General features: G+C 44.3%; 1 protein-coding gene across 1 annotated transcript in view; it reads right to left on the bottom strand.

The window, feature by feature from the left end:
* Positions 1 to 21073, bottom strand: part of chd1 (chromodomain helicase DNA binding protein 1) — a 51862-nt gene that overhangs the window by 17164 nt on the left and 13625 nt on the right. Inside the window, exons 10-16 of the mRNA XM_083638637.1 lie at positions 15329 to 15453; positions 13016 to 13232; positions 11717 to 11806; positions 11077 to 11267; positions 6785 to 6973; positions 6323 to 6482; positions 5964 to 6116 (exon numbers count right to left, since the gene is read on the bottom strand). Of these exons, the coding sequence (XP_083494763.1) occupies positions 5964 to 6116; positions 6323 to 6482; positions 6785 to 6973; positions 11077 to 11267; positions 11717 to 11806; positions 13016 to 13232; positions 15329 to 15453 (1125 nt within the window). The remainder of the gene's footprint in view (positions 1 to 5963; positions 6117 to 6322; positions 6483 to 6784; positions 6974 to 11076; positions 11268 to 11716; positions 11807 to 13015; positions 13233 to 15328; positions 15454 to 21073) is intronic.

Here is a 21073-nt window from a genome sequence, read left to right as displayed (position 1 = left end):
CTGCAATCAGCAAAAAAAGATGGTGTTCATATGACCAATGATCATATGATAACAGTGTGCAATCTGTGCATATACCTGGAAGAGGAACTGTCTGTTCCTCAGGTAGTCAGTCTGATAACAGTGTTTATATACCTGGAAGAGGAACTGTCTGTTCCTCAGGTAGTCAGTCTGATAACAGTGTTTATATACCTGGAAGAGGAACTGTCTGTTCCTCAGGTAGTCAGTCTAATGATCATATGATAACAGTGTTTATATAAATGGTAAATGGCCTGGATTTATATAGCGCTTTTATCCAAAGCGCTTTACAATCAGTAGGTAGTCTACATTCACCCATTCATACACCGATGGCGGCAGGCTGCCACGGCGGGTGCCTACACACCATCGGGAGCAATTTGGGGTTCAGTATCTTGCCCAAGGACACTTCGACATGCAGACTGGAGGAGGCGGGAATCGAACCACCAACCTCTGATCCAAAGCGATTAGTGGACAACCCGCTCTACCTCCTGAGCTACAGCCGCCCCGTGGCTATACCTGAAAGAGGAACGGTCTGTTCCTCAGGTAGTCAGTCTGATAACAGTGTTTATACCTGGAAGAGGAACTGTCTGTTCCTCAGGTAGTCAGTCTGATAACAGTGTTTATATACCTGGAAGAGGAACTGTCTGTTCCTCAGGTAGTCAGTCTGATAACAGTGTTTATATACCTGGAAGAGGAACTGTCTGTTCCTCAGGTAGTCAGTATGATAACAGTGTTTATACCTGGAAGAGGAACTGTCTGTTCCTCAGGTAGTCAGTCTGATAACAGTGTTTATATACCTGAAAGAGGAACTGTCTGTTCCTCAGGTAGTCAGTCTGATAACAGTGTTTATATACCTGGAAGAGGAACTGTCTGTTCCTCAGGTAGTCAGTATGATAACAGTGTTTATATACCTGGAAGAGGAACTGTCTGTTCCTCAGGTAGTCAGTCTGATAACAGTGTTTATATACCTGGAAGAGGAACTGTCTGTTCCTCAGGTAGTCAGTATGATAACAGTGTTTATATACCTGGAAGAGGAACTGTCTGTTCCTCAGGTAGTCAGTCTGATAACAGTGTTTATACCTGGAAGAGGAACTGTCTGTTCCTCAGGTAGTCAGTCTGATAACAGTGTTTATATACCTGAAAGAGGAACTGTCTGTTCCTCAGGTAGTCAGTCTGATAACAGTGTTTATATACCTGGAAGAGGAACTGTCTGTTCCTCAGGTAGTCAGTATGATAACAGTGTTTATATACCTGGAAGAGGAACTGTCTGTTCCTCAGGTAGTCAGTCTGATAACAGTGTTTATATACCTGGAAGAGGAACTGTCTGTTCCTCAGGTAGTCAGTCTGATAACAGTGTTTATATACCTGGAAGAGGAACTGTCTGTTCCTCAGGTAGTCAGTCTAATGATCATATGATAACAGTGTTTATATAAATGGTAAATGGCCTGGATTTATATAGCGCTTTTATCCAAAGCGCTTTACAATCAGTAGGTAGTCTACATTCACCCATTCATACACCGATGGCGGCAGGCTGCCACGGCGGGTGCCTACACACCATCGGGAGCAATTTGGGGTTCAGTATCTTGCCCAAGGACACTTCGACATGCAGACTGGAGGAGGCGGGAATCGAACCACCAACCTCTGATCCAAAGCGATTAGTGGACAACCCGCTCTACCTCCTGAGCTACAGCCGCCCCGTGGCTATACCTGAAAGAGGAACTGTCTGTTCCTCAGGTAGTCAGTCTGATAACAGTGTTTATATACCTGGAAGAGGAACTGTCTGTTCCTCAGGTAGTCAGTCTGATAACAGTGTTTATATACCTGAAAGAGGAACGGTCTGTTCCTCAGGTAGTCAGTCTGATAACAGTGTTTATACCTGGAAGAGGAACTGTCTGTTCCTCAGGTAGTCAGTCTGATAACAGTGTTTATATACCTGGAAGAGGAACTGTCTGTTCCTCAGGTAGTCAGTCTGATAACAGTGTTTATATACCTGGAAGAGGAACTGTCTGTTCCTCAGGTAGTCAGTATGATAACAGTGTTTATACCTGGAAGAGGAACTGTCTGTTCCTCAGGTAGTCAGTCTGATAACAGTGTTTATATACCTGAAAGAGGAACTGTCTGTTCCTCAGGTAGTCAGTCTGATAACAGTGTTTATATACCTGGAAGAGGAACTGTCTGTTCCTCAGGTAGTCAGTATGATAACAGTGTTTATATACCTGGAAGAGGAACTGTCTGTTCCTCAGGTAGTCAGTCTGATAACAGTGTTTATATACCTGGAAGAGGAACTGTCTGTTCCTCAGGTAGTCAGTATGATAACAGTGTTTATATACCTGGAAGAGGAACTGTCTGTTCCTCAGGTAGTCAGTCTGATAACAGTGTTTATACCTGGAAGAGGAACTGTCTGTTCCTCAGGTAGTCAGTCTGATAACAGTGTTTATATACCTGAAAGAGGAACTGTCTGTTCCTCAGGTAGTCAGTCTGATAACAGTGTTTATATACCTGGAAGAGGAACTGTCTGTTCCTCAGGTAGTCAGTATGATAACAGTGTTTATATACCTGGAAGAGGAACTGTCTGTTCCTCAGGTAGTCAGTCTGATAACAGTGTTTATACCTGGAAGAGGAACTGTCTGTTCCTCAGGTAGTCAGTCTGATAACAGTGTTTATACCTGGAAGAGGAACTGTCTGTTCCTCAGGTAGTCAGTCTGATAACAGTGTTTATACCTGGAAGAGGAACTGTCTGTTCCTCAGGTAGTCAGTCTGATAACAGTGTTTATACCTGGAAGAGGAACTGTCTGTTCCTCAGGTAGTCAGTCTGATAACAGTGTTTATACCTGGAAGAGGAACTGTCTGTTCCTCAGGTAGTCAGTCTGTTAACAGTGTGTATATACCTGAAAGAGGAACGGTCTGTTCCTCAGGTAGTCAGTCTGATAACAGTGTTTATATACCTGGAAAAGGAACTGTCTGTTCCTCAGGTAGTCAGTCTAATGATCATATGATAACAGTGTTTATATAAATGGTAAATGGCCTGGATTTATATAGCGCTTTTATCCAAAGCGCTTTACAATCAGTAGGTAGTCTACATTCACCCATTCATACACCGATGGCGGCAGGCTGCCACGCAGGGTGCCTACACACCATCGGGAGCAATTTGGGGTTCAGTATCTTGCCCAAGGACACTTCGACATGCAGACTGGAGGAGGCGGGAATCGAACCACCGACCTCTTTGATCCAAAGCGATTAGTGGACAACCCGCTCTACCTCCTGAGCTACAGCCGCCCCGTGGCTATACCTGAAAGAGGAACTGTCTGTTCCTCAGGTAGTCAGTCTGATAACAGTGTTTATATACCTGGAAGAGGAACTGTCTGTTCCTCAGGTAGTCAGTCTGTTAACAGTGTGTATATACCTGGAAGAGGAACTGTCTGTTCCTCAGGTAGTCAGTCTGATAACAGTGTTTATATACCTGGAAGAGGAACTGTCTGTTCCTCAGGTAGTCAGTATGATAACAGTGTTTATATACCTGGAAGAGGAACTGTCTGTTCCTCAGGTAGTCAGTCTGTTAACAGTGTGTATATACTAGGGCTGGGACGGATCAGAAAACCCACGGATCGGATCGCGTGACGGATTTTGAGCCACGGATCACGGATTTTTCGGATCAGCAAAAAAAATATATATATAGGCTATATCAGATTTTTTCTCTCAAAATTAGATTTTCGATTTGAATTTTTAATACTATTATACTTCTCTAACCATTTGTTGCCCTGCACAGCTCAAAAAATATTTTTTTCTCATGACACAATTTATGCTTTTACTCTGAAGGCAAACCAACCCAACTTCCTTCCAACTTGTTTTAGGTGGCACTGCGCCTAACTTCCTGCCTGTTGCTTGCTAACGTAGTCACTTGACACGGGTACAGACCAGACCGGGTGAGTCTGGAAACATAACGTTGATGCTACGTTATGCTACTCGGTGGCCCCACGTGTTGTTTTGTTGTTATGTGTCCATGGCAACATTTCACCGTCGGTGATAATGTGTTCGTGAAACGTGTGCGCGTGTGTGTGTGTGCGTGTTGTGGCTCTCCTATCTTGTGCAGCGCGCAACATGCTGCTCGCATTCCTATGCTTTTTCAGAGGTGTTGAAATAAGTTTGCTGTGTTTAGTAGCCACTAGCCACAGCCTTCAGAGAGACTTTACAGCGAAGGGATGAGGAAGCTCACTTGTGCTTGCCATGATGATGCCTGTCTGTGTCTGGCTGCGCTGCAGCCGTTCTCATACACTAACGTTAAACGTTAAATGAAACGAAAGGGGGGGGGGGTCCGCGGACCACGACGTTCCGAACCGTGTGCCGAACCGTGGGGGCTGATCCGTACGGGTCACGGATTATCCGTGATCCGTCCCAGCCCTAGTATATACCTGGAAGAGGAACTGTCTGTTCCTCAGGTAGTCAGTCTGTTAACAGTGTGTATATACCTGGAAGAGGAACTGTCTGTTCCTCAGGTAGTCAGTCTGATAACAGTGTTTATATACCTGGAAGAGGAACTGTCTGTTCCTCAGGTAGTCAGTATGATAACAGTGTTTATATACCTGGAAGAGGAACTGTCTGTTCCTCAGGTAGTCAGTCTGATAACAGTGTTTATATACCTGGAAGAGGAACTGTCTGTTCCTCAGGTAGTCAGTCTGTTAACAGTGTGTATATACCTGGAAGAGGAACTGTCTGTTCCTCAGGTAGTCAGTCTGTTAACAGTGTGTATATACCTGGAAGAGGAACTGTCTGTTCCTCAGGTAGTCAGTCTGATAACAGTGTTTATATACCTGGAAGAGGAACGGTCTGTTCCTCAGGTAGTCAGTCTGATAACAGTGTGTGTATACCTGGAAGAGGAACTGTCTGTTCCTCAGGTAGTCAGTCTGATAACAGTGTTTATATACCTGGAAGAGGAACGGTCTGTTCCTCAGGTAGTCAGTCTGTTAACAGTGTGTATATACCTGGAAGAGGAACTGTCTGTTCCTCAGGTAGTCAGTCTGATAACAGTGTTTATATACCTGGAAAAGGAACTGTCTGTTCCTCAGGTAGTCAGTCTAATGATCATATGATAACAGTGTTTATATAAATGGTAAATGGCCTGGATTTATATAGCGCTTTTATCCAAAGCGCTTTACAATCAGTAGGTAGTCTACATTCACCCATTCATACACCGATGGCGGCAGGCTGCCACGCAGGGTGCCTACACAGCATCGGGAGCAATTTGGGGTTCAGTATCTTGTCCAAGGACACTTCGACATGCAGACTGGAGGAGGCGGGAATCGAACCACCGACCTCTTTGATCCAAAGCGATTAGTGGACAACCCGCTCTACCTCCTGAGCTACAGCCGCCCCGTGGCTATACCTGAAAGAGGAACTGTCTGTTCCTCAGGTAGTCAGTCTGATAACAGTGTTTATATACCTGAAAGAGGAACTGTCTGTTCCTCAGGTAGTCAGTCTGATAACAGTGTTTATATACCTGGAAGAGGAACTGTCTGTTCCTCAGGTAGTCAGTCTGATAACAGTGTTTATATACCTGGAAGAGGAACTGTCTGTTCCTCAGGTAGTCAGTCTGATAACAGTGTTTATATACCTGGAAGAGGAACTGTCTGTTTCTCAGGTAGTCAGTCTGTTAACAGTGTTTATATACCTGAAAGAGGAACGGTCTGTTCCTCAGGTAGTCAGTCTGATAACAGTGTTTATATACCTGAAAGAGGAACGGTCTGTTCCTCAGGTAGTCAGTCTGATAACAGTGTTTATATACCTGGAAGAGGAACTGTCTGTTCCTCAGGTAGTCAGTCTGATAACAGTGTTTATATACCTGGAAGAGGAACGGTCTGTTCCTCAGGTAGTCAGTCTGATAACAGTGTTTATATACCTGGAAGAGGAACTGTCTGTTCCTCAGGTAGTCAGTCTGATAACAGTGTGTATACCTGAAAGAGGAACTGTCTGTTCCTCAGGTAGTCAGCCAGGATGTCCAGCATCCGGACCATCTGGGAGAAGATGAGGACTCGGTGGCCACGCTCCTTCAGACGCACCAGGAGCTTGTCCAACAGAACCAGCTTTCCACTGCTGCGGATCAAGTGCTGTGGGCAGGAAAACAGTGGCCATTAGTTAGTGGTCCATCTTCACAAAACTGATTTCACACGAGACGTGAGTCAGCATTGAAGTCCTGAAAATGATGTCCAAAAAATTGCTATCAGGGTAATAGCATAGCAAAAAACGATTGTATTCGCATTTTGTCCGATTGAGATTGTTTGTATCTGCATCTAGATGGAAAGCAGAGGCCGACCTGTAGGGCTTCGGCTCTGCTGTAGAAGTCGTTGTCGTCCGGCGGCTTGATCAGGTAGCAGTGGTTACAGCACTTCTTCAGCTCCATCATGATGTTCAGGAAGCCAGAGGTGCTGCCCTTGCCTTTACTCAGAGCCTTGTAGTTCCTCGTCAGGATCCATCTGTTCACACACACACGATTGTTAGGAAGAAGAAGTATGTAGCTTGTGATGTGAAAAATAAATGTGTTCGGCATAACACATTTCTTTGATCAACATTTTCCGGACAATTAACATAAAATGAATCTCATTCTCAATTTTTCCCGAATGACAAAGTAGACATACTCTGTCGTCTGGTTCATATATTTATCAATCGTGTGGTCGACGGGGGCAGATTGTATCAGATCAAATGTTTGGCTTCCTGGCTGGTAGTAGAAATGGCTAATTATTCTTAGTGTGAATGAAAGGGATTGTCCTGCTCCTACTTGTAGTACTGTTTCTGGATCGCGCTCATCTCCACTCGGAGGATCTGCTCCACTTTGGCAGGGAGAGATTTCTCCACGTCCTTCTTGACTCGGCGCAGGAGGAACGGCTCCAGCTCCTTGTGCAGACTGGTGTAGCCCGAGTCCCTGCCTTTAGCGTGGTCCTCCTCAAACAGCTCCCACGAGTGAAACCTGCAAACAGGTGACAGAGAAGACCTTTTAAGCCCGTGGGCACGCCAAGCAAACATTCCACAACCAACACAGACGTATGTTTGGTGTGCCATGGCTGTCTGTCCTGGTTTGGAGATGTTTGGTCATGGACATGTTCAATCCTTATCGGTCTGTTGAGCCCATGGCTCAAACATGATCCAACAACTAATGTTTGAGTGGTGTGCCATGGGCTTTAGTGTGCCACTATTACTGAACACTCTCCAGGCCTAGGACTACAACTGCATAGGACTACAACTAGTCTAGGGAAAATAAGGTTTGACCTTAAACCAATTGTGACAGAATTTATTTTCACATTTTTATGTTTATATTGATGCCTGAAACACTATATTAAAAATCCCAGAAAATCCCATTAGTGGAAATATGTTAAAATTACATTTTTTCAAAATGGCTGGCATTATTAAAATGTTGGCCATATCTTGACTCCTCCAACTAGACCTAGAATTACAAATGTGGTGTCTATTTCCACATTTTTGGGGGCAAGGAATCCACAGAAATGGTTGTTGAGTCTCTAAGTAGAACAGATTTTTATTTTCTCATGTAAGTATGTAGTCGTAATACAACATGTCATTTCTCACAATGTTAGCTACAACTTCGTATTTGTTAATCATACACATTTTTGGTGATACCCATTACCCTTGAGCATATTGAAGTGCTTGCCATTGAAAAAAAAAAGTTTGTTGTTTCATATTTCCAATTAAAAATGTGTTACAGTAATGAATTTATTCCCTCACAGTGTCTCTAAAAGTGTCTGGAAATACATCAAAAATGAGCACATCTATCTATCTAAGGGAGCTAGGGCTCTGTTTGTTTGTCTGTTTGTCCCACTGATGACATCATCTCGAGCAATTGTGATGCCATCAGTGATGTCACTCGAGCAATTGTGATGTCATCAGTGATGTCATAAATCCTTCCTGGCTCACCCTATATAAGTGGAAGCAGTGTGTCTTTTTACACGCAAGCATCCAGTCCCATTAAACACCACCAGCAAGCATCCAGTCTGTCCATAAGACAAAAAAGCAGCTCCTGCTGGTACATCAGTTGTGTGACCTCACAGACCTGCAGCGTAGGACCGAAGAGATACAAACTCAGCAGGTGGCTATTAATTGCTCAGCCTCCCTCTCCATCTAACATCAACTCCACCAGTACCTCATCCACTCTACAACAGTGAGGCAACAGGCAAGTAACTACTACTTTTGTTTGTGAATATACTGATTCCTACTTGTATTGTTGTGAGATGCCTCGCAACAAAAAACGGAATCAGATGATGAAAAAGCTACATGCTGCAAAGAAACCTGAACCTGCTTTGAATCCCTTAGTTTTAGCTATGCAATGTTCTAAGCAGACTGGATGGCATGCAGCAGAAGCAGATGATAGAACGCTCATCCATAAGAGACTTGAGACTTGACTTGGACTTCTGACCAAAGACGTGAGACTTGACTTGGAGTATAGCTAAAAGACTTCAGCCTTGACTTGGGGACTCTAGCTCAAAGCCTTGAGACTTGCCCGGCCACGACCCATTGCTGCGCAGCAGCTACAATTGTTTATTTATGTTTGTTTATTGTTTATTTGCACAAAGAAAATGAATAACAACAGATAGTACCTTAGAAAGTATCTTAATTAGCTATTATTAAGCTATACCTATTAGTAAGCTATTAGCTAACTAGTAAGTGCTTATTAAGCTAGCCTACTTTGAATGGTAACACACAAAGACTGTCATTGGTAACAGACGATAAATGGCAACTTATCCATAACCTTCGGATATGGAGAATACTTAGCCTACCTGTCGACTCGTCTGCATGTTTGAGCTACAACTTGCGCTGTGCCTTGCCAAAATCAAATTGCCTCCAATGCGAAGCAGCTGCTTATGCGAGCTGCAGGGCTAGCTCAGCAAGCTGCAAGGCAGGCGAACTCGCGTAGGGTGCAAGATGCCTAGTGGATTATAATTTCAATTTGAATGGTGAAATTAGATCCTACTTGATATCTTTGAGTTTTGCTATAAGTTGTACCATGTTCATGAGAATCACACACCTGTGGCATTCTCAATCCTCCTATAGGACATGGATGAAAGGCCAGGGGGTCTCTGATTTCGGATATTGATGTGTCCAACTGCTGCTATGTCACAGCTATCAGAGGTACTGGTTTGGCTCTCTGGTGTAACTCCAGCTATAATGCCCATAACATGGAATGTGTTGTGGCCATCAATGGTTCTGATGTTATGGTCCAATAAGTGGGCGGGCGGTGTGTGTGCCACGATTGTGATGTCACGATTGTCATGTATCAGTGATGTCATCAGTGATGTCACTTGAGCAATTGTGATGTCATCAGTGATGTCACTCGAGCAATTGTGATGTCATCAGTGATGTCACTCGAGCAATTGTGATGTCATCAGTGATGTCACTTGAGCAATTGTGATGTCATCAGTGATGTCACTCGAGCAATTGTGATGTCATCAGTGATGTAATAAATCCTTCTGTGGTGTTTATGGCAGTTGGCATCCTTTATGTTGCATTACCGCCTGGCTGAGGCTTTATAAGTGGTTGGAGTATAAGTAGGGAGAAGAGCACAAGTTTGGTAGGGCTTTTCCCTAGCCCCACCCCTTTCCTGACCACACCCCCTCCCACCTCCCACATACACTCCCCCCCGATACACCTGTCCATGCCCCCTACCCACCTCTCGAATCCAGACTCTCTACGACCTTCCTATCCCTAGCAACAGACTCTTTTCCCTAGCCCCGCCCCCTCCATTGAGCCGACCTGGATCAGATCCGCTCCAAAATGTAATGGGTTCTTCCTTGGCCCATGCTACACCCTTCCACCAAGTTTCATGAAAATCGGCCCAGTAGTTTTGCCGTAATCCTCCTGCTAACAGACAAACGGCACCGAAAACATCACCTCCTTTGTGGAGACAATGCCAATTTTGAGAAGCAGACAGAAGCAGACAGTCCCTCTCACACCACACGACACACACACACACACATCTCGAGGCTGTGTGCCAAGCAGACAGTCCCTCTCACACCACGCGACACACACACACACATCTCGAGGCTGTGTGCCAAGCAGACAGTCCCTCTCACACCACGCGACACGACACACACACATCTCGAGGCTGTGTGCCAAGCAGACAGTCCCTCTCACACCACGCGACACACACACACATCTCGAGGCTGTGTGCCAAGCAGACAGTCCCTCTCACACCACGCGACACACACACACACACACATCTCGAGGCTGTGTGCCAAGCAGACAGTCCCTCTCACACCACGCGACACACACACACACACACATCTCGAGGCTGTGTGCCAAGCAGACAGTCCCTCTCACACCACACCACATGACACACACACACATCTCGAGGCTGTGTGCCAAGCAGACAGTCCCTCTCACACCACGCGACACGACACACACACACACATCTCGAGGCTGTGTGCCAAGCAGACAGTCCCTCTCACACCACGCGACACACACACACACACACATCTCGAGGCTGTGTGCCAAGCAGACAGTCCCTCTCACACCACACCACATGACACACACACACATCTCGAGGCTGTGTGCCAAGCAGACAGTCCCTCTCACACCACGCGACACGACACACACACACACATCTCGAGGCTGTGTGCCAAGCAGACAGTCCCTCTCACACCACACCACACGACACACACACACACACATCTCGAGGCTGTGTGCCAAGCAGACAGTCCCTCTCACACCACGCGACACGACACACACACACACATCTCGAGGCTGTGTGCCAAGCAGACAGTCCCTCTCACACCACGCGACACACACACACACACACATCTCGAGGCTGTGTGCCAAGCAGACAGTCCCTCTCACACCACACCACATGACACACACACACATCTCGAGGCTGTGTGCCAAGCAGACAGTCCCTCTCACACCACGCGACACGACACACACACACACATCTCGAGGCTGTGTGCCAAGCAGACAGTCCCTCTCACACCACACCACACGACACACACACACACACATCTCGAGGCTGTGTGCCAAGCAGACACCGTCCCTCTCACACCACGCGAGCGTCACTGAGATGTGGCCTACTTCTCTGGCATGATGAAGTGCAGCAGGGACCAGAGCTCCTTGAGGGAGTTCTGCAGCGGGGTGCCTGTGATGAGCAGCCTGTGGTTGGACTTGAAGTCCATCATGGTCTTGTAGAGCAGCGAGTCGTCGTTCTTCAGCCGGTGGGCCTCGTCCACGCCGATGAAAGCCCAGTTAACGTTGCCCAGGAATGACTGGAGACACACAGAACCATAAGCCATTCGTCACAGCTTTTTAATGCACCTATGGAGTAACGCAGGAATGAGTCCGGAAGACCTGGATGTCAGCACTTCCTTGTTCCCTCGTCTAAAAAAAAAAACTCAATGGGATTTTTGGATGGGGATTTTGGTTAAACGGCTGAAATAAGATCTGTCGTTATTACAAAAGTAGATGAAACTGAAGTTTATCTTGCCGCCGTTTCATAAACTTGTGCTAACCACAGACCTTATTTCAGGCATTTAACCGAAATTCCCATACAAAAATCCCATTGACTTTGAGACGAAGAAACCGAAAAGCGCGTGGACTTCTGGGTTGGCCTACAAGAAGATGTCATCCCTGCGGTAGCCCATGTCAGATTGAGTGGAGAGGCAAAGCAACAGCAGCAGACTTCAAACAACTTGTGGTGACGGGAGGAGCGGCTGACCTTGTCTTTGAGGAGGATTTCGTATGTGGTGAGTAGGATGTTAAATTTAAGTCTCTTGTTCTGGACGTGCATCCACTCGTGTGTACGGATCTAAAAACAGGGGAGAGGAAAGACAACCGACACTTTAAATACAAAGGCAGTCATTTGAGAAATAGCAATCTGTGTTACTTCCAGATTCACTAACTGGAAAAAATAAATCAAGAAAAACCACAAGGGGAGGAGGAAATCATATCAAATTCTATTGAAGGGTTTGCTTTGTCTGCTTCTCTGCCGTGAATCAAACTCAGTCTCCTGATTAAGGTTCTGCAGTCCGACTCCCTGTGGCACACTTTCAGCCAACCATAAAGCATAATTAAAAAGTATTAATTTACATTCTAAATTTAAAATACATTTTCTAAAAAATAAAATAAAAAATAAAAAATCTTTCATCCGTTTAACAGCAATTTTATTAGTTAGATTTAGTGTTGATGCTTCTTTTTGGGAGCATAAATACATGTAGACATTTCGGACAGAAAGTGCATGCAACTGACCTAACCTTACCTATAAAACCCATTCTCATTCAGATATGTTGAGGTGAGAGGTCAGGGGACCCCTTTGGATTGGCCATGCCAGTTTTCCCCTGATCAAAATGTAGCCTAAATTTGGAGCATTATCTGGCCCCCTTCTCTACAAGGTAGGTCGACATGGTTGGCACCAATGGATGCCTTTGGTCTAGTTGCATATGGTATAAGGATCATCACTCTAGCTTAAAAAATGAGGCAGCCACAGCCTCTGAAAGACAGTAATGTCTGCCGTGGATTATTATTATTTATTGTCAAATCCATGGCGGGCCAAAACAAAATGGAGCGCGGGTCACGTTGCCCCAAATTAGGCAGCGATGTATTAGACTAGGGATGCACGATATATCGGCAATCATATCGGTATCGGCAGATGTTAGTCATTTTTTTGCATATCGTCATCGGTCCGATGTTGTTATCGGTATCCGCCAAAATGTTCCCATTGAGAGGAAACATTGTGATAAATCTATGATTTATGGGCTTTTCCAAATGTTTTGGAAATAAAGAAATGCATAACTTTTTCAAATTCACGGTGTTTACATGTGTTTCTCAGTATGTACAAAATCGGATTATCATAGAAATGTGTTTTTATACAGATCATCGGTAAATATCGGTTATCGGCCATACCAGCAACGTTAATATCGGTTATCGGTATCGGCCAAAGTTTTCACATCGGCGCATCCCTAGATTAGACCATAAACATTTTAAAAACAACGCTACTTCCCTACTGTGCCAAACATACACTGTTCCTGCTGCTGATGTCGCCCAGGTAGACCACAACGTTCATCAGAGGGGCCCAGAGCAGGATCTCTCTCTGCCAGGAGGTCAGCGTGGAGAGAGGCACCACCAGCAAGAAGGGCCCGTACAGCTGGTGGTCGTGAAACAGGTAGTTCAGGAAGCAGATCGTCTGGATGGTCTTCCCCAAGCCCATCTCGTCAGCAAGGATGCAGCTGTTGCTTCTAGGGTGGCGGGCAAGAGCGGAAATAGATGGGAAGGAATTTCAGGCCTGCCAACATTCACTCCTGAGCTAAAGCCGACTCCTGAGGAGGTAGAGCGGGTCGGCCAATGACGCAAGGGTTGGCGGTTCGATCCCCGCTCCCTCCCAGCTGCTGTCGCTGTGTCCTTGGGCAAGACACTTAAAGGATGGGTTTTCCGTGGGGAATATGAATATATATTAAATCTCACGCCCCTAAGGTTTTCGAATCCGTTGAAATTTTTGAAATTGGATATTCACTGCCAGAGATATCAAGCATCTCTCACATATTTTTTGGGCCAGCCGACGCGTTTCGCGTCATCTGGCCTAAGTCCGCCTTGCGGAAGTCGTGCACCTATGAACTACAACTGTTGTTGGCCATGGTCCCGCCTCTAGAGGTCCTCCACGCCCCTTCAGAGGCCTTGACCAAAACAAAAACGCAGCCATCTTGTCAACCGCCTAGCCGGCTGTAGCTAATATTAGCTTCCCATAGTTCCTTGCAAAGAGACCATTATCTCGGGAACGGAAGCACTAATCGACACGGGACTGGCGGCATTGGAAAGCTCGTCAAATTTTACATCTAGTAGTAGGTGGGTTGAAGTAACGAAATCAACGCTGAGCAATGTACCCGTTTTTACACATTTTTACAGAAAATAGTTACAACATCAGATGCGCGTAACTCCTACGAAAATGCCTTAAAATGCATGAAAAAATTTTTATGAAGACATCTCCCGACATATATACTACCGTTTACATTTGGTGCAATTTGGAGGCAATTGATTTTCGATTTATTTTCGATTTATTTCTTCTTCTCTCCATGTCTTCTCTCCATGTCTTCTTCTTCTTTGAGTTTTATGGCGGTTGGCAAACATATATGTGCATTACCGCCACCTACTGGAGTTTGATATCAGCCAAACGCCTGAGGGGTGGGCATGGAAACGAAGGCCACGCGAGCCCAGTGCATTGTGGGAAATGTAGTATTTCGAGTCCCCGCACCCCCCCCCCCCCACCACCCCCCCCCCCCCCACACACACAGAGTGGATTTCTGGTGATATCTCAGGCTGTAAACAACCAATTTCAAAAATTTCAACGGATTCTAAAACCTTAGGGGCGTGAGATTTAATATATATTCATATTCCCCACGGAAAACCCGGCCTTTAACCCTCCTTGCTCCCGATGGTGTGTAGGCACCCTGCGTGGCAGCCTGCCGCCATCGGTGTATGAATGGGTGAATGTAGACTATCTACTGATTGTAAAGCGCTTTGGATAAAAGCGCTATATAAATGCAGGCCATTTACCATTTTACCATTTACTTTGCACACAGCATGAAACATTCAACAAATAGCCCTCGTGTTGAGTCGATGTCTCGTCATACGACGCTGGGGTAGCTGGCTGGGGGCGTGGTCAGGGTGGGATAAATGCCCCAGTTATCCCCATTCAGCATAGTTAGCATTTAGCTGCTGGCCCAGCCATGGTAAGATTATAATGACATAATATAAAGAGTAGAGAGTATTTTCAGTTGGAAAAAATGAAAGGAAGGAAGTAATAATGTTAGAAATGTATTGAAATCTAAGAATAGTGAGAAGAAAAGTTTACGAAAATATGTGAGTGTGAGAGAGACAAACAGAAGTATTTGAAGAAGTAGTAGTAGCTATAGTAGTAGCTGTAAGCACAAGAGCTGAGCAGCAGTGCAGTGGAAATGTACTAAAATCGTGTAAAAAGGCACAGCAAATATGCAGTTGTTAGGAAGGAGTATGTGAAAACCTGGAAGGTACTACAGTCAGAGACCTTTAATATTAGGAGACACCCCACTCCAGGCGCCGCCAATTAAACGGCCGTGGTTGTCGGCTTGTGATTGGCTGTCTGTCAATGGTATGAAACTTTATTGGCTGACCGTCTCCTAAGGGGGCGTGGCACAGATACAGGAAGTGACTGGAAGTTGGAGTGTCTCCATCTATATTAAAGGTCTCTGCTACAGCATCAGCGACCTCCGGGAGCGTCCCATGTTAATACATCATGAAGGAAAAAGACAACACGTAGTATGTAGTATGTCAATGGCATTGAGGAGTGATTGGGCCGTACTTGCACCAGGAGTGGGCCATCCAGTTCAAACTGTCCAGCTGGTAGTCTCGGAGCTCCAGTCCATCGCCTCCTATGTAGGTGGGCTGCTTCTTCATGGGCATGAACCTCGGTCTCTGTTTCAGCACCTAGGAGGACAGACAGCAGTCAGGAAAGTCCTCCTTCAAAACACCTAGGAGTCGACCGATGCAGGTTTTGCCGATAGCATGTTGTCGTTTTGCGTTTGTAAAATACCTCAATTTAATAATAACAAATGAGACACAAAATTGCGGAACTTAAATGAACATTTATTTAACACTGTTACTGTCTGCATTATCTGTGTGCAGTGCACTTATTTAAAGAAATGTTATCAGCTAAATAAATGTCCACAGCTAATCAAAAGATTTGATTTTTTTCACTAGACTACTGTATAAAAAAAACTGCATGAAAAATGAATTGTTTTAGTGCACTTAAAGGAACACTCTGCCCATTTTCAACCAGCTTTGTATCATTAGAACATCAGTAGTATATCAGAAAACTGTAAACTGTTTTGAAGTCTGTCATTTAATTTGACAGTTATTGAGTGTTAAAGTGTGGACCAGTGATGTCACTGGTCCACACTTTAACACTCAATAACTGTCAAATTAAATGAGACTTCAAAACAGTTTACAGTTTGAGAGTTGATTTGAGTTAATGAGTTATTAATTTGAGTTAGTGTGGACCAGTGATGTCACTGGTCCACACTTTAACACTCAATAACTGTCAAATTAAATGACAGACTTCAAAACAGTTTACAGTTTTCTGATATACCGTAAATTCCGGACTATAAGCCGCGGCTTTTTTCCCGTTTTTTGGCCCCTGCGGCTTATATAACGGTGCGTCTTATCTATGGATTTTTTCAGAAAAAAAAAAAAAAAAAAAAAAAAATCTCTCTTTTTTAGCACTCTTTCTAACTATAAATCCACTTCTGTTTTAATTTCCTCTCTTGCCCTCTTTTCACCACACCGCGGACACTGTGTGCACTGTAAAAATAAACAACGGTGGTGTTGTGTTATGTTGTTTTGTTGAAATGTTACGGTAATACGGTAAATGGGAGCTTCCTCAAACAGCCATCTCTTTCCCGACAATCCCCTCTGTGCGTGACCACTTACATATGGTAATTACGGTAAGCAAACGGCCACAAGCCCATCAACTCCCTCCCCCGACTACCAGGAGAAAATCACAAACTTCGGCGAATTCACACAAAGGAAGATCAAGGAATATTCCATCGAACCGGAGCAGATCATAAATATGGATGAAGTGCCTTTGACGTTCGACCTGCCACTCACTCGGACTGTTAACAAGAAGCGCCCTGGAGGATTCTTTCACCAAAAAAAAGCTTTGCTCGTTCTCGACAGCATGAGAACGAGCAGTAGATGATCATGAGGTGGTTTTTCAGACGTGTCGATATAGCAGTTTATCGCAAAAGTGTAATGGAAACACATTTTTCGCATTTGCACGTCATGTGACCCATATTATCCCTTGGAAAAGGAGCGGAAAATAAGTTTGGTAAGTAAGGTTCGATAGCCGTGTCAAAACCTCCGCAGCAAGTGGAAAACTTTGAAGCAACGCTACCTAGCAGAAAGACGAGTGTTGTGCAAAAGCGTAGCCGGGCAAATTAGATAATGTTTAATGGCAGAAATCGGTCCATGGTGACAGCAGGCTGCCTGTGTGCGCGCATTTGGCACAGCGGCGAGATGAGAGGATGAAAAGCACACACTGGTGCGGTGGTGCTGTCTGAAGTGAATACAGTGACTGTGAGTAGGCTAATACATTGCACACGTTTCAGGTGCAATTATAGAACCAAATCAGCCTTTTCCCCCCTCCATCTCTAAATCGGACCAGTTGTAGGCTATTAGGCTACCTTTTTTCCTCTGCCTGTCGCGCTGACTGCATTCACGCAGCCAGCAACATTTTGCGACTCATTTTCTTTTGAATTGATAATCAGGCTCGTTTATATGCATTGTAACTTCATGTTGGGATTTCCATTGACCATTGGTTGGATTTGAGCATGCAGGGGACGGGATATGGGGCAGATCCCCGTGCGTAATCACTGTGGCAGCTGCTGCAACGGGGAATCACTCAAACGCAACTTCAATGGAAACGCCTACAAGTCGCAATTGTACATTGTCGAAGTTGTAGAAATATCGCAATTCTTTTGCGAAAAACTGTAATGGAAACACAGCTATAGATGAAGAGGAGTTCGTTGGTTTTGAGTGACAATGAAGGAGAGAGGAGAGTGGTTGACGAAGCCACCCTGAACCTGTTCGTTTCCGACACTGAAGATGAGGACTTTGGTGGTTTCAGTACGCAGGAAGAAGAGGAAGACGAGCATTAGTGACTTGACTTCTCTGGTTACAGGTTTGCTGCACATATAGCCTATTGTTGTGTGATTTTGTCTGGGGATTAGTGACCTGACTTTTGTTTTGTTTTGTTGAAATGTTAATAAATGGGAGCTTCCCCAAACAGCCATCGCTTTCCCGACATTCCTCTCTGTGCACGAACCCTTTCATATGGTAATTAAACATCAAAACACCCGCGGCTTATAGACCGGTGCGGCTTATAGAAGAAAAAAATAGTCAATTTTGGTCCCGCGGCTTATACACCGGTGCGTCTTATAGTCCGGAATTTACGGTACTCCTGATGTTCTAATGATACAAAGCTGGTTGAAAATGGGCGGAGTGTTCCTTTAACATTTATCAGCAGATAATAGCATCTCTGTTTCTGAGAGAATGAAAAACTTAAAAGTACTTTAATGAAGGAATCATAATAACGTGTTTAGTGTAATGCGCACACAGTAGCAGCATCTCTTTGTATTTGCCAGTGCCAGTTAAGAGCAGACATGCAGATATATATATATATTTTTATCGGCCGATGCCGATATATCTCAAAATGGCTGCAAAATGCCAATAATCTGTCCCATGAATTGTTCTACCTCTAAATCAAACGCCACACTTGAGTTTACTCCTCAATGCATAGAAGACACACAGACTAGATCACACCAGGCTAGATCCACATGAAAACATTCCTGTGGGCCGCTCTACAGAACTAACGAGATTTAATGAATGAAACTAGTGAAGTATTACATCATTTCAAATCAGGAAATCTCTCTCTAGTTTCATTCAAAGTTATCTCTATCCAATCACCATTAACCATGCTAACTCCTTCTGGCTGATCCAATCATCTAAATGGTGGAGAGTGTATTATTACACATCATTTACTATGCCATTACCCTACTTTCAAAGATCCAAACGCAGGAAATCTCCAGGTCTCAGAACCACATTTTGGACTTTTTAAAATGCTACCTGCAAATACTTTGAAGACCAATTCATAAAACATTTTATTCAGAAACAAAGCTGACAAAATCATCCCATCTCTCATTGAACATAGCTAATGTAGAATTGAAACATCACTGTCATTTGTGCTTAAAACCTAGGTAGGGATGGGGCCGATCCGATCCAATATCGGTATCGGGTGCCGATATTGGCACTAATTCACGGATCGGATCGGAATCCGTTTGTTTTTTATTTGTTTTTGCAATTCCAGCGCGGGCCGTAATTTGCCCATGTATAATAGTATCCTTCTTTGCCTTGTATATTTTCTTAATTTTGTCTGCTTTTTGCAAGGTACGGTATATTAAAAAAAAATCTTTAATTGGCCAAATCTTTGCCTATAATGTATATTCAAGAAAAATATTGGTATCGGCATAATATCGGTATCGGCATATCCAAATTCAGGAATCGGATCGGAAGTGAAAAAATAAGCCTAAACCTAGGCTTATTAAGATGGAAGAAAGACGACCTTTGGCCAAGTTCTGCGGTTCTTTGTTTTATGAGCAGCACCAATTCAAGATTCACTTTAACAGCCACATTAAGTAATCAGATTACAAACGAGGACTTTGACTTAGTGCAGCGCAGCGCTCACACCAATAGTAGGAGAGGAAGCAAGTGTATAAAGGGGGGAGCCCGGCCCGTTACTAAGCTGAGCTGTGCTCAGGGGGCATGGGTGGGGGGTGGAGTGATAAAGTCATTTGTGGGGGCTCTCGGGTCTTCTTGCAGAGGCGGATGGCAGTTGGGTAGAAACTGTCGCTGTGACGAGAGGTTCTGGTACTGCCAGACCTCAAGTCTTCTGCAAAAGGGGAGAGGCCTCGAAGAGTGTATGACCTGGGTGGGAGGGGTCGGCCATGATTTTCTGAGACCACTTCATTGATTAATTAATTACACCTGGATGCATAAACAATCCTGCTGCCACATCGTCAAAGAAGGTGTAGGCTAGGCCTCAAATTACACGTTTTTTTAAGCACATGTTTGTGCTTTACTCACTACATGCGCATGAAAGTGAGCTCATCACAGTGACCCTCCTTCCAATCAGATGTCTCCTCTCCAAATGTTTTGATTTGATTAAAGTCGAGGTGAACCGGAATGGAATGCACTAGCGTGAGCGTCGGAGACTGAAAACAAATTGAAAGGCGGACCATATACGTGTCGATGATTCGATTTGACAATTCTGTCGACTGGCTTTGGCATTGGTCAATCATGGCGTGCTCCACCCCCAAATCGAGTGGGATTCAGCGTGTTGTCGTGCTACGCGAGTGGGATCCGCGGAGTACCAGGCAGCCACCTGCTTCGTGCGGAGCGAGCGGACAATCCGATGCATGTGTGCTGCCCGCCCGCCTGGAATCTCCGACGGGCGACCCTTGACAACCACGCTCTCAAGAGTGCGCCATTTACGCTATTTCTGTAAATACGATATTCCTGGAATGCGCGTTTTAACGAGCCAGTTACATTTCTTTGCATTCTTAGAGATGATAGTTTTTGTTTTTTGTTCATGTTTCATACAATTGGCCAAGTTAGTAGTTAGTTTATGGGATAGGAATTCTGCCAGATGACAGGCACTAGGCGACATTTTCTACTTCATTTGGAAGAGAGAATTATCCTGAAATGAAGATTTGATTGGCAGCTGCATGTCGTGATATGATTGGTTGAAATGGGGTAGAAATTTTATAGTACTAGGTGACGTCAGCAAACTGTACATTACTGTTATCAATGAAATCTTGAAAAATGAACTTTTGATGTGAAAAAGTGTGAAAAACTAAAGAAATTAGATATGTGTGATTTTTTTTGCATACATTATTAAATAGGTGCACTGCATACCCAGGTATTTGAACTAAAAGAAAAGAAAAGTCATTTTTGGGTTAAGCTCGACTTTAAATGATACACATACTATAGTGTGAATAGTTAGGATAACGCGCACACTTACACTGCATGATGAGTGGCCTAGCGTACATGAAAAACACAAACACAAAACTCTCTAAATGCATACAGATGATGTATACCCCAAAAACTTTTACAACTAGAGGGCAATCGGTAAAGTGCATACCTCCCCCACAGCGTGGCGCTACATGAATCCGTTTGGAAATTAAGATGACTTTTTGTAATAGAGAGCCAAAGTGAACGTCACTTCCTGCTTCAGTTCTGCTAAACTGTGTATATTTAGAAACAGGAGAGATTGCATAACATTTCACTCAGACCAAAACGTAAAAAGAAAAGGTTTAAAGAAAATATTTTTTCAATTATGTTTTTTTAAGTTTTGGCCCCAGAGAAATCTTCTATGGTTTCTCCCGATTCTAAATATAGCTGAACCGTTTGGTTTGGCAAAGTACAACTATTTTGATAAGCATTTTACGAAATGTCTATGGGAAAATAAAAATTGCAGAAGAAAATCTCTGGT

This window comes from Poromitra crassiceps (assembly GCF_964638095.1).
Source record: "Poromitra crassiceps genome assembly, chromosome: 6".
Taxonomy (NCBI): domain Eukaryota; kingdom Metazoa; phylum Chordata; class Actinopteri; order Beryciformes; family Melamphaidae; genus Poromitra; species Poromitra crassiceps.
This window is presented reverse-complemented; position numbering and strand designations above follow the sequence as displayed.